Source organism: Manduca sexta, unplaced genomic scaffold, assembly GCF_014839805.1.
Source record: "Manduca sexta isolate Smith_Timp_Sample1 unplaced genomic scaffold, JHU_Msex_v1.0 HiC_scaffold_3059, whole genome shotgun sequence".
Taxonomy (NCBI): Eukaryota; Metazoa; Arthropoda; class Insecta; order Lepidoptera; family Sphingidae; genus Manduca; species Manduca sexta.
This window is the reverse complement of record NW_023594086.1, coordinates 1,084-16,830: the sequence shown is the minus strand read 5'-3', so window position 1 is coordinate 16,830 and position 15,747 is coordinate 1,084. Positions and strand designations below refer to the sequence as shown.

The window sequence follows — 15,747 nt, the reverse complement described above, 5'->3', positions numbered from 1 at the left end:
AATTAGTAAGACAGCAGCAAATAAAAGGAATGAGAAGCACAACTAGAACTTAAGTCGCAAAGGAAGTTAACACACAAGATAAAAAACACAATAAGGACTTATCAGCACAAGATTCATACATATAAATAAGCATACGCAACATAAACCAACTCAATCAAATCAATTAATCAAATGGTTTACAAGTAACACAGCATAAAGGCAAGCGTTAGAAAAGTCATAACTGAAATTAATAAAATATTTAAAACTAACATGCGGAAGATTGCCATCCTTCCAGATTATAAACACAGAAAAATGCATTCAAACGACCAGAGGCATTAAGAAAAAGACGGGAAAATACAGACAGCGAAAAGAGATTAGATCCCCAGCATAAAGGATAAAAACAGCATAATAGAAACCACAATACGAGAGTCTTTATCAAAGCTACTAAATGCATCCAAAATTATACACATGCAGAAATACTACAGAAACAACAGATCCGACCATTAAAGAACCGGTACCGGAGACAATCTCTGACAAATAAAAGTAGTCAAATAAAACTCCAGGTGCAGAGACCATCAGCCATGAACTTCTCATCGAGAACAGGGACATTATTAACACCGACCCTCACATAGTTATTGACTGAGGTCTTAGAATATGAATTAATTTCAAGTCAGTGGACAACAATTACTATTATACGACTACACAAGAAGATTGATAAGAACAATATATTTTTTTTATTATAGCTCTTCTAACCTAATCGATAACATAAGATGTACAGACTCCAAATTAAGAACGGATACATTAGCAACAGAACTGGGTGCACGACTTTCGAGAAGTGAACTCTACATGCAATAAAAGTAAATTAGGAAACAAGTTACATTGTGTTTGAATTAGTAATAACGAATTAGTTGAAGTCACAAATTAGGGACAGAATTTATTATTCCAAGTTTCTTAATCTGAGGTACTTTACCGCTAAAATACAAATTTCTTGAAGCATATTATTGTGGACTGATACATTCGCCACAAAGGCAAGTGATGACTATAATTGATTCGCCGTGTTGGCAAGTTGAAAGTCACTCTGTTATGGAGACGGTTGCCAGAACGAGAATCAGCAAAATTAAGTTTCATTAACAAAACAGAGTTATCAATGTCACCGTTAACCCATTTTGTAAAATAAAAAATGATATCTGCCATCTCGCGTCTTTATTCAAGAAAACTGATTTTAAATTGAGCAAGTCTAGATTCGTAGCTTTGTAAACTGTGGCAGTGGTTATTCACGTGTGAAAAATGATACAGAAACTGCTTCTGGGCTCTCTCACCAATCTCTGAATATGTTCGATGAATGACGGACTCAGAGAGCATAGCAACATTCAAGATCAAATCGGACGAAACAACTAAAAAGACGACAGAGATCTCGGATCTTCAAAACTTTCGTTTGTTATAACAGAAAACCAATTGAAAGCGCAGCCTACCCCGTAACTATGAGTCGAATAGTCAGTTAAGCCACGCGTGTCAAGACACTTCTAAATGGGATATTATTTAAATATAAGAAACACTAAGAAGACTATAAATCTTAACAGTTTGAATAAATAACTATAGGTCTACAACTTGATGTCAAATATCTATAAAGTCCTCGCTAAAGTGATTCTATATCGCAGGCATAACCAAGACACTGGACCAGATTCAACTAAGAGAACCAGCAGCTTAACCGTTACCCCAGTGTTTATAAAAACTGTCACTGGCGATCGAAGCCGATGTGGAGACATGTGATTTACAATTACACTACTCAAGTACAGCGTTAGCTACACGTGTATGTTCCTTTATATAAACAACCAGCACAGAGAACATGGCCAACATGGAATAAAACAACTACAGCAATTTTCATATGCATTACACAATGTTGGCAACTCATCGGAACCAGGATTTGTACATAATTTTCGGTAATGTCAATTTTACATTCCGTAAATTGGGCTCCGTAAATAGTATCGATACTGAAGCACACATCCGTCGCTACTTCTACCGAATATGTTTCAACTTTTTTATTATTATAACACTACTTGTAATTTTCGCCATATAATTACATATATAAAAATGCAATAACTGAACTCTAAACATACTTTTTTAACTATTTGATTAAAACATCAGCTTCTAATGACCCACTAAAATCAGAAACATCCATCTTCCAAGTATCATCATGACATGAATTCCTTGTACATGTCTGCTCGACAAAACCACTGTTAAAATATTTCTATAACTACAAATGTTTACGACCCAAATACAAATGTTTTTGCAATCTCAGATTACCATTCCACTGTTTAAAAAAAAGTGAGCGAAGGTTTACCCTAGCTGAGTGTTACAACTAGTACGGCAACACAATCCAGTATACCATTTTAGAGTCACCATATTGCACCTTTATTCATTCGCAGAAATATTGCTCATATATTGTACCTTATTAGTATACTTAGAGAGCATCAATTTTTCAGAGCCATTGCGTAAGTGCTATATAAGAATACCAAACATTTCAATTAATAAGCCAGTGCTTTTCAATTTATCCATAGTACAGACAGAATAGTTTTTTATCATGCTCCAAACCAGATCAGTGAGGGTATCTGGAACAAAGATATGTATGTTATATTATATTATTATATTACATTTCTAAACAACAACGTTTGCTCTGTCTTATTTTCTTTACTCTGTTTTCCTAAATTGCATTTATACATCAACACAGTTGACTGGATTTTGGAACCTCGTATACCACAAATCACATAATATTACTCCTGCCGTATATTGTAGCTTAATCTCTTTATGTCAGACTGTAAGCTTTCCATGTTTAATTTATAATTATAATATAAATATAAACACTAAACCAGAAACAGACATAGAAAAACAGAAAAGAAATTAAGTATAACAGAATTAATGAAGCAGATCAGTAAAATAAAGCAGTCAAATCAGACAGAGTATGTTCTGACGTAGTGTTACCAGGTGTCTCGATGTGCGCGGAATATCCCGGTTATCAGAGTTCTGGAGACGCGTCCCGATTTGCGACTGATTGGGAATTAAATGTCAAAATCAATAAATTTATCAAAAGACATTATTATCAAAAAATAAACAACACATCACATCACTAGCCCTGTAGGTATAGTTTTTTTTGTTCTGTTGTTTAGAGACGCGACTGTACCGTGATCTATGATTCGATGTTAAAACAGAAATTGCAATGAAAACCAACATTAGCATGACTTGCAGTATTTTTTTTGTGTTTCGACCTTTAACCTGGATCCCGATTTGTTTTACCTGTTGCCCGATTTTAAACAAATAGGACCTAGTAACACTAATCAGAATGCTCATGGCTACGGACAGAATATGATCAGAAGGCTCATGATCACAAACAGAATATGATCAGAATGCTCATGGCTACAGAAAGAGTATGATCAGAATGCTCATGACTACGGACATAATATGATCAGAATGCTCATGGTTACAGACAGAATATGATCAGAATGGTCATGGCTACAGACAGAATATGATCAAAAGGCTCACGGCCACAGTCAGACAGATTAAATAAAATAAACAGTTACGCACGTTCGCTTTGTCAGCCTGAAGTGTTGCGCCACTGATTTGACTTCACATGACTCCAGTCATTCCTGTCTCCAATGATTTAGTTTCTAAGAAAACACCTCTCCAGTGATTCAAGCAGCAGGCATAACGAAGTTTTTGTTATGAATGTCGTGAATCGTAGTAATGTACAGACATCAATTCCATATGCATTTCCAACATATTTACTTCAACAGACGTAGACGTTTGCCATGGTAACTAAAATCTGAGAATCTGGTAATTTTATTTTGGCATTCAATGATTCATCACAGATTTATTCAGATAGTTCTTTTACATTCGGATTCAAGGTAACTTCAAATTATGCATTTGTGTAATCCCACTTCTGAATGTTAAAACGCTCTTTTCACAGTAAACATTATATTAGAAAAATAATTACAGAATACAATTTTAGACATTTTTTTGACAACGTTCAACCAAAAAGAATAATAGAATAGTCGCCGCGTGAATATCTTCTCTTCTGCCAGCCTGCGCGCGCGCAAGATACTTCGGAAACGCCCGATGTCATCGGCTAGGATATGGCGCGTCGCAATATATAGATTGTAACCCTTGTCATTGTTCTGAGATTATAACAGAGAGACTTTTCACGCAGGGAAGCCGCGAGAAACACAGTAAGTATAATATGAAGTTTCAATAATCACTGTACATAAAAATATTGCATTTTAATCAACTTAGATTTTACAGCACTTTCTCCTCTGAAGTACGCAATCTTATCTACTTTCATAGGCAAATTCGGAGCGACCCATTATATAATAAATCCATATAAATAACTAGGGTTTATCATCAAGAACAATACATAGCAACAATTTACATTCCCATTTTTTTGTGGATTTCATGGGGTTTCTACAAGTGTGGTACTCTATTCATTTATATATGTACAATATACCGATATATAAGGTACTTATTTGATATTAAATAAAACACAATGCATCCCATTCTACTCATTTAATAACGAAACAAGCTTTAGACATACTACTTACATGTGCAACAATCGAACGACCTATCGAAGAATTCAACTCGCAATGCTTAGAGCATCCACTTTAATAATAATCAAACATTAGGAGGCACTTAAAATATTTTAATAACACTATATTGGAAACATTTAGATACATCCCAAACTAATATTGAGTACAATAATACTGGTTAAGATATATGTGAATGAATTCATTCAAATTCATTTTTTTAGATACAATTCCCAGTAAAAGGTATGTTATAAATAACCACAAATCCCACTTTATTGTTTTACTCAGTAATAGACAATTTTCAATTATGTTTCTTCATATTATGTTCCAAATTAAGAATTAGTAGCGTTTAGAATAGTAAGATTTTTAAAATTTATTTTAGCAATGACAAATGAAGGTAAATAATGTTTAATAAAATTGCCTAGCCTATTTTCAATTCAGTCGGAGATTAAAACGAAATATTCCAGATTATAATAAAATTTTGTTACTAATGTCATCCACAACAAAACATACATGATTTTCCAATATCGAAATGAACATTCTCTATAATAGACGGCATATTACATGGTTTATTTTCTAATTTAATCCAAACATGATTGAATCTACCATTGAAAGAATGACCAAAAAAACAAATTATAAGACGTTTTACAACCATGAAAAAGCTTTTATACTTGAAAAATAAATCTACGCACGTAAAAGGTTAACAATCATTCACTATAGCTAAACCATTAATCAAACTCAATCATTAGGAAATCTTAACGTTTTTTTCTGTGCCAGTCAATTATAATGCCGTAGTTGTTCTTGCGGCGCCAAATGATGTGTTATACCAATAATTATAACTAACAGGAACTAAGTTTGTAATAACTTGATGTGATGTATTAAAGCATGGGAACCAAATGATCCATAAAAAGAACAATGCATTTCAAAGCATACGTATCAATTTCGTTCGTTAAAACAATTTTTTTGCTAAGTATTCTTTAATTATATATTATAAATTGACAAGACGAGCAGGTATTTTGTCTGATGCAGCATAACAGTGTGAATACTGTTTAAATTTTCTTAAAAGACTATGAAAAAAGAAATTATAAAAACTAAAAGGTTTTAATATCGCACTAAACGCGTCACTTAAAATTTTATTTCTTGAATTTTATAACATTAAATAAATCCACTCATAACTCAAATACGCACATTTAACGGCATTCAAAACTATATTCTAAATACATATCACTAAACTACATAAAAGCGAAAATACATAAAGAACTTAATAAATTACGTAATTAACAATCAACATAGTTCTGACGCCACACTAAAGGCAAATTTCAATAAACAATACCAATACTTCAGAACAATCAGTGAGTCATTCGTAAGCATGTTAAGCATACTTAATTCTGATTGGTTCATTTTACTATTGGTCCGAAAGTACTGATCGTTTATTGAAATTGATCGCAAAGTAAAAGTCCTGTGCTCCGGACGCCAAATATGAGGGAAACTCAAACTCAAAACAAATTTCGGGTCATACAAAATTATATTCAATGCGAGGTTCAACCCGTTGTACACACACAAACCCTCTACGATATATGGAAATTTAAAATTACCTTAATTTACATAAATACATGCACGCCTTTAATCCCCCAGGGGGTAGGCAGAGGTGACTAGTGTCCTGCTTTGCTACTTGCGTTACATACCATGCTGCGAGCTTATAGCCATATTTGGTATATAATCCAGACTCCGGCCTGATACTGAATAGAAAATCCAAATATTTTCTCGGATCTCGGATTCGAACCCAGGGCCTCAGCGCAGTAGTCGTTTCGCAATACAACTACGCCACCTAGGACGTCCAAAGTCCATACCATAGTTAGTAATATTATAAGTAAATATCGCATGCATTAAAATATGTATCAATTAAACAAACATACTCAAAATACTATTATAAAATGATGAAATATTTCACCATATAACATCTATATTCCATTGTAAACTCAAGGCTTAACTCCGTAACCTCTCCTTTTAATTTCAAAAAAAATTAGGCACGCACTAAAACTAAAGACTAAACTAAAATAAAGTCAAAATTATAATTTATGAAATTGAAAAGTGTCCTACATATTAAAGGGAACGTTTTGATTTCATTTGAATTTTACAGCTTTTTGCACGTTTTTCTCTACCATTACCGGTCAATTGTTGTAAACGATATGAATGCGGATCGATAACAAAAATGAACCAATCAGAATAAGTTCTTCGACAAGATTATGTATGACCGATTTTGATCAATTCTTGAAATCGATCCGAAATTATCGCTTTGAATTGTTTATAGTAATCGGAAGTAGGTCATATTCTGTCTAAGAATACAAGTGAAAATTCTATAATTAATTATAATAATTAAAATGCTGATAATATTACTGTAGAATTGTGGCCAATATGGCAGTACTCTGCAGTAAGGCGGTTGCATTCTCTGTGATATACCTGAACGTTACCCATCCTTTAAATACTGTCATATGTGTGAAAGAGATAAAGGAAGCTCGAGTGGTGGTTGTCTTTCCTTGAATTCTGATAGTCCCACGTCACAGATTTGGATTAGATGATTTCTGCACAATGCGACGAACGTGCAGAAAAGGCAGGCAGTGGTCACACAGTTGCCGTCTGTTTCGACAGATTGATAAAATTTGTGCAAGTATTACTATCTATTTGCTTTGTTTATTTCAATACCAGACGCTCTATATATTACCAGTTGTTGAATTATTAAAATACTCTATATTAAATCTTAATTTTAAAATATAAGACTACATCTGATTTAAATAAAAAAGTACTGTTTATGAAAGGATATAAAAGTGATGGCATTATTTGTACAATGTATTTTTAATACAAGCTTGATTTAATATTGTGATATTTTTTCTACCTAACTCAAAACATGTTACCGACTAGACGATATATTATCTGTCGGGTAGTTAAAATTGGAAATAGGAAAATAATAATTTAGAGATAAACAAAAAGGAATAAATAATCTCATATCGCTAATAATAATATACTTAACTCGTTTTTTGACATGCTTCTACAGCAAGTACGTCTCACCTTTGGTAATTTTATGACTGGTAAAAGGCTAATTGACTTATGCGACATTTGTTTATCGAAAAGTTTTAACAAATTTCCAAAAGCAGAAACAACGTGCTGTTTTTATATATGTATAAAACAAAATGTCACAAAAGAAGTCAATTAGTCTCACCCAGGGATATCATTGTGACATATATTCTAACTTCCCTTTCCCTTTTACTTTTATTTTTATTCCCTTTCGCATCCACACTGATTTAGTCAAGGCGACCCTGAGCTATCAAATGTAAGCTCTACGTGCCGGCGTAAGAAGCGTTTAGCTCAGAGCGTTTGAGCATATAGTGCGACACGTTCTCGTATGTGAGGAAGGTGACCATGGTCGCAGGCACCACGCGGACCAGGCTCGGCTTCAGACCCTTGTAGAATCCGCGACAGCCCTCGTACCTGCGGAACGGTTGCACTTGTAATGTCGAAACTAGCGCGATGTCGATGCGAGACAAATGGTTGCATATTGCGGTTTTATTTATTATGAAAGCAATATAATATATTTTTATTACATAGAATTTGAGGCACGTATCTTGAGTACTGACTTTGAATCTGAAAAATATAAAGATCAGTAAACAGTGGGAAAAGCTATTTAAAACTTTATATTTTTGCTTGTGGTAGAATAGTCGTACCCGCCCGGATAGCGACCACCCTACAATAGGTGCCAAAGTGGCCTACGTAAGTGTCGCTTTCACCCCAGCCTGAGTATAACTGGTTTCAAACAGGCCGGCATAATTGTGACAAGCAAAGGACAAACATCTCTCATCAATTAATACTCTATTTGGACCCTACTCTACTTACCATCAGATGCAGTGTGGTCACTTTGTTATGCCAATAAAAAAGAAATTTGATTGTCGTTGGACCACCTCGCAGTCTTTGACATTACGCAAGTATATTACGTCCCTCCATGAAATTAGTAATTATGTAGCGCTCAAGATCCGTGCCTAGGTGTATGTACTATCGTTTCCTAAGAATTTTCAGTGTGTATAGCAGGTTATGCCAATTTTGATTAGCAAAGAAAACTTTCCATTTGTCCCTCATCGAATTTTTAAATTGACATCGCAATGTATTACATATATAAAAAATACATTACAATACTGTATGTTGTACTTACCTTTTTCACATATACATATATAAATATATAGGATATATAAGCATCTTCAATAATTTGATGTGTCTGATACTGTACATATAAAGCCACATTCAGGTTGGCATTTAACGCGTGTTGTATAGTACATAATATTAAAATATAGTGTTGTAATTTTTATTTATTTATTATCGACATAAAAGGCGTAAAAATCAACGCGTGTTAAAAGCCTATGGACTTGCCAAACTAGACAATAATTATAAATTTCAATTTAAGTATACTAGATAAGATATATACTAGTTATACTAGATGAAAGTAAATAAAAGTAATTTGAGTATAAAATGATTGTTTCAACCTCGATCGGGATGGATGTCAACATTGTCGTAGTTTGGCGAGGCCGATCTGAACGGGCTTCAAGAACGTGTAAAACTGAACTTTCTTATTCATCGTGTGTGAGAAAACTCAAATATATGTTTCATAAAGTTCATATTTGTTTCTCTACAATTGTTTAAAAAGGACTACGATTATAGTGTTTAAGTTGACGCATACATATCGCCTCAACACCACATCGCCTCTGTATTAAAAAAACCACGCGGCATAGAGTACTTTTTACATTGCATAAATTTTAAATTGATTCGTAATTTATATATTAAATATAATATAAAAATACTTTATGCCACATAAATAAAGTTCATTTTCCAATACTGTTTTGAGACAATCCGGTATTGAGACGAAGTCTATATCCACCATATTTCCGAAATAAAACAAACAGCCAATCAATTTGCTATCATTTATTGATTACACAAATTGAATAGGCGAGTCGAAACAGTGGAACTTTAACTATTGATAATTATAAAAATATAATAATATTACGTCTTAAAATTGATATGGTGGCCAGCCACCGAATATAATCAACTAACGCCACCCCACGTCGCGGCAACTTTGTGACAGCAGGCTATTTATAACCTCAATATTATCATTCTTAGATTAACTGTGAAAAATGATTTTATTTTCCAAAAAGTTTTTGTTTTAGTAATGAACAAAAAATTGGGATGGGAGTTTTGATTACTGGCAAACCTTTAAACAATTTAGTAATAAATCTTCAAACAACTCATTATGGTCACAAAGAGAAATTATAAAAAAATATACTGCAATTCAGAAAAATATTTGTTTTATTTATATTACATAATATAAACAGCGTCCTGTCACAAAGCGTCCCTACATAAAACTAACTGTCAAACAATTTGTATTTAGTTTTTTTTTCAAAACTCATCACATTTCGTTTTGGTATATATTTTTTTCGATATTTTCAACATGTTTTCGGCCAGAACGCGTCAGGCTTCATACAATAACACATCTACAATTTTAAAACCTAATTACTCTAGTATTACTTAAAACGTGATGAATAACAAATTACGCGGGGTTGCCAAAAAACGTGGCTCTTTGGTAGATTTTTTCTACAAGAGACGCATGTTTTTCACCGCTAGCAACCCCATACAAGCCCGATTGTAATAATAAAATGACATTTAACGTCAAACTGACAGTACTAGTTTCACTCGTACGTCAAAGACAACTATTTTTTTTTCGAAAAGACAATAAATACTCAAACCTACATAATTTACGCTTATGAATCAAATGTATGCGAATGTGTGCGTGATTGTACTACGATTTGCTGAGGATGAAATGAGATTATATATTTAATATTTTTGCATATTGATTTTGATCTTAACATACAGGCGGGGGTACATAACATCAAGCATTTTAAACAACTTTGCTTCAATCGAAAATGTACTTTAAACCATGTGCAGATTGGAACAAAGTTGTGTGAACCTAACGTCTCACCACACATGTATCGTTTAGAAAGTGTCTTTTGATTATAAAATACTTAGAAGAAAGACACCAACACGAATTATAATAAGTACATATCCTACTATCACAAAATATTCAAATTATAACTAAATTGTGCTACGCTTGACAACCTTGCGGTGTTGCCAGCTTTGTAAAATAAAATCAGCCGCGATCTGATGGGATATATCGTTGATTAAGGTTATTGTCTGTAAACAAAAAGAAAACACAACATATGCCGTGGAGACTAGATTTTTACAAATTGTTATTTTATTTTTATATACAGTCAGCAATACAAACTTTTACTGAATATTTTACGGTCTTTCTTATCTAGCGAATAAACCCACGAATTTAGAATGCCGGCTCGTGGCTCGACCATCCGTACAGGGTCCAAAGCTTGTCGCTGCTCCAGTCGTTTCACACCACTCCAAAAATATCTTCCGTTTCTGTTTTGAAACTGCGTTTTAATGTCAATTATATTTTCCAAAACTGTTACGTCATTTTTCCGTTGGTATTACTGACTGTCACATAGAAACACCTAGACACTAATGTATTGTTATACAATATTTTTTGTCAAATACAATATAATTTTAACCTATGATGCAAACACTATTTCCATTAAACTTTGAACCTGTGCCAAAGTGTCCATTGACGGTGCGAATGTCATAATGTCATAACTATAAATATTAAAAAAACATGACAAGTTCAAGTCATCATCAAAACACAAAAATGCAAAACAAAGACATAAATAAATTAGATTAATTAATAAATTAGATTCCGCTTACACACTAATCACTTACATTAGTCAAACATTCCATAGAAAGAACGTTAGATGAATAGATCAACATTATATTGTTTTTAAAGAATTCATCATAAGATATACATTTAAAGGATTTTTTCTGTTTAAACTTTTAATAGGGTAGTTAATTCTTTCTTCAATATTAGTATGATAAGTTATATAACATCTAAAATATTTTTATTATATCTATTCAATGAAAAATCACTTAGAAACAATTATTGAAGTTTAATTTAGTACCGAATAACAGAACAAGGTTGCATGGCGGAGTGTGACGCCACTACTTTATGATGTATGCGTGCGAGGGAGATAGTTAGATGGATATTTTAAATTGTTCTTTGATTTAATGACCTACATTGACGTTGTTTTAGATTTTTCAAACAGACTTTTTAAGAGATTCTGAAATAAAATCTCCACCACATTTCTACTTATCGTCATTTTGAATTGAATATTGCATCATCTATAATTTTTTACGCAGTCACAAAACGGCCGTTATTCAGTCAAGGTAAAGCACAAAACTAGAAAACACAAAAAATCTGTCGCCAAACACATAACCTAAGAATAAATCCCATCAGAGTCGCAGACGTGTGGCGCGGACGCGGACGCGGACGCGGTTCAGTCGTTGTTGGTGAATTTCTCCCAAATGAGCATGACGAGACATATGTTGGGCGTGACGTGCAGCAGGTAGGGCGCGAGCCCCTTGTAGAAGCCGCGCAGGCGCTCGTACCTCCAGGTGTCGCGCACGCAGTGCCACGCGCCGCGGTAGCGCGCGCCGCGGTGCTGCAGCCGCGCGCGCACCACCTGGTACGGGTACGTCGCGCCCGCCGCCAGCAGCTTCGACACCGCCGCGAACGTCAGGTACTCCAGCGACGTCTGCGCCACCACCGGACCAGTGCACAATCATAAACTGGCTCATTTCACAATAAACGGGACTATTCAAATATCTAGTAAACTAAAACAGGTATAAAGAAACGCCTTCAGACGTCACCCAGCGTACACGGCTACCGTCCAAAGATCGTCTGTATCTTTTCAATTATATTTGAGTTACACTATTCTTACCATCAGGTCCCAACGTGTCACAGAATATAAATCCTAACGACTACTTATACTTTAAAACCCAAATAATACTCATCATCGGTCAATAGTGACTCACCAGTTTAATGTCGATGGGCAGGTTCCTGTACTGGTTGTACCTGTTCTTCATCTCCTCGTATGCCATGAACTGCAGCGCGCCGTGCGACACGCCGAACATGCCCGGCACGAAACCCTGAAATACACGACACAAACATTACTATAACTACGGAAGTCTGCAATGTGATGGTTGAAGAATATTCGTATCGGGTTGGAGGGCGACCACCGTTCACAAGGTATAAAACCCAACGTAGTAGGTCGCGTTCAGAGATGAGCCTGAGTACATCCAATTTTAAATAGGCCGGCATAATTACCTCGACTGGCGAAGAATAATATCTCGTCAATCTACTCTATCTGACCGCATTTACCATCAGGTGCAGTAGAATTACTTTGTCATACGGTAAAAACAACACAATCAAAATTAATTTCTTCCTTTTTCCGAATGACGCAGAATACTCAGTACTAATGTCATAATAGTAGGTAGCAATATCGATCTCAATTTATCATTAGAATCTTGCACCTAGATGACATCAATATTATATAACACCTTTGGAATTAAATTACGGGATACGGGATAAAGAATCAGGTTAGTTGTGCAATACTAGGGCCATGTCTTTATCGTCTATTGTGTGCTCGTCGCAATTGCAACACCCTATATAAATGTGTCGCACAAAAAAATTGCTTAATTATTGCGACTGGTCGCCTGCCGCAAGTCAATACACCTGAGATGTGTACCTTTCTTTTGTATAAAAAAATAGTTCGACTAAAATTATGTCATAAAAGCGAAAAATTTCCTTGAAACATAACATACCCCATTCTAAATGTTTACATACAATATATTTTTTGTCATCATTATTCTCTGCGAAGGTCTCTCATTATGTAAATACCCAATCGCAAGGTCAGAGTCGAAAAATCAATCATTCTCGAAAGCATTTCACAATCGATAGCGCACGTGTCACTGATATCTGAACAGTATTACAGCCTTTTGTTCCAAACTGTCTATTGTTGTCTCACTTCCTCTAACCATAGGACATTGAAGGTCTCAATTCTGACTTTTTTTAGCGAACGGCTATAGACGTCATGTCACCTGTTTTTTTCTATGCAGCCGTGTTCTTTTACTAAACTTGCTTGGGTTTGGAGGACGTTGTGCTGGTGTAATTATTCGGCATTATGAAAATTAATATCGATTCTAAACATGACTATTGCAATACTGTGCACTGTGCAGTGTAGTTATTCTATTTTTGTGGCAGTGGCGCTTACAGTCAGGCGAGGGACTAATTCGAATAGATTTTCTATAGTATAAAAGGAAAAAACAATAACAAATATCATTAATAGTAGACAAATCTACGGTCATATAGAATTTGAGTCCAAAAGACAATAATTAGCTACCTATTAGCGATTTCTCACTACGGAATCTCATGTAATTTACATTTGACTTGGTGAGCGAAGGTTTAACGAATACGAACAACGCCTTGAGAGGGCGATTGCTTCGCGCATTTCGCTAATTTTCCTTGAAAATCTGTGAGTTGAATTCGGATGACTTCTTAGGGAAACTGAAAACGGCTTATCTAACTAGAATAATTATACGGTCACAAAACTATGGCGTAATCAGACATACATAACAAATTGGGATATATGTAATAAATTATTGTGTGCCGTGTAGTTTAATACATGGTAGGACGCGTTATAATCTACAACCATACCGTGACCGCTTATCTATGGCGCCCAATAGGAGTGTGCAAACACTTCTGAAGTTTTGTGTTTCAAATTGAAAGAGTTTTGTAACCAATATTAATACTGATACGATATTAAATAGTATTATACAATGACGAGCCAATTTCAGTTCTAAGACATTGATGTTTAAAGTTTATGGTAGTATTCACTACTTAAGAGCATGCGTGGCGTGCACCACTATTGGATCATCAGTTACATAAAAATATCGTAATGGCTATTGATCATTTAAAATATATACATTTGTCGTCTAATTAACCCCATACCAGTATACAATACAACAACGTAAAGATTTCTCAATAAAATCCGAAATATAGTTTAATTTTAATCAATATAACAACACCAAATAAACGGAATGTCATAAAACTAGACGTAATTGGGTCTTCCTAAATTCACTAATACTTCAATTAGCGTTCAAAATTTTTGTAATGAAACGTTTTGCTTCCAACCATAATCAGATGCACAGTAAAACGTGACAAGATAGTTACCACGCCCAACGAACGTGCCATGACGTCGGCCACCTACATATTATATTTACTAACAACTGACAATACATCACAATAATATTATGCTTACGTCACTCAGTAAGCATATTATTAAACTGAACAATGATGTATCTCCCATCATGTGAAACGCTGGGTTTTGAAAGGCAAAATAGAGACGAAGCGCTATAGATATTTGGATGGATAGGATGCAGACATAGAGGATTGTAGTTTCGTCTCAACTTATCATATTCATTAACGAAAATAAAAATTAAACAAATATATGAAAGCTACTTAATTACCTCCATTAATTACATTGTGTGAAATTGAGAGATCTGAACAAAAGAATTTTTCAGAAACAATGTATTCTTTATTTACATTTTGTTTGTTTTTCTGAATAATATTATGGTTAATTTATTTAGATGAATATTAATTTTTTGTTTTAATAGAGCCACGCTGTATATTCTGAAGTGCCGATTTAACATCATGTTACAGTCATCCACAAATTATAGTGAGGTAGAAGAGTTGGTTTGCGTTTTAAATTCAAAAACCATTTCAGTTTCCTTTTACTTCTTTAAAGTGGACAACGGTCCCAGAATTTCTTTGCAATGTTCACGAATTAGATGAATATGCCTTATGATATTACAAATAGTTTTTTTAATGTCATTAACCAATGTCCAGCGAAATCTTCCTATACGTACACACCTGGCGTGGACGCAAACCAACGAGTTTATGTTAATGGCACATAGACAATGGATTCGTTCGTGATTATCATGAGATTTCCACGTGCCTAGCGTCAGACGCTATATAATTTATTAATAGACACTCCATTCATCTACACTTATACATAAGAGTTTGTTTGTACGTGATCAGCTTTGTAGTTATTGGACCGATTCTAAAAATCATGGTAATAGGAAATTATGATAAAGCAGTTTTATTTTTAAATTACAGTTATTTCGTAAAGGGTTTAACGGAGAAAGAGCCGCAAACAAATACCAATTATTTAAGAAAGTCTAAGTTCTAATTGAAATTCCGATT

General features: G+C 34.3%; 1 protein-coding gene across 1 annotated transcript; it reads right to left on the bottom strand.

Moving 5' to 3' along the window:
- Nucleotides 1-7,863: 7,863 nt before the first annotated feature.
- On the bottom strand, nt 7,864-12,638 carry LOC119192668 (mitochondrial folate transporter/carrier-like; the record flags this gene model as incomplete). Its single annotated transcript, XM_037446467.1, has 3 exons — nt 7,864-8,036; nt 12,093-12,238; nt 12,519-12,638. Coding segments are annotated over 3 exons (417 nt in total), but the record flags the coding sequence as incomplete, so codon positions are not given.
- Nucleotides 12,639-15,747: the final 3,109 nt, after the last annotated feature.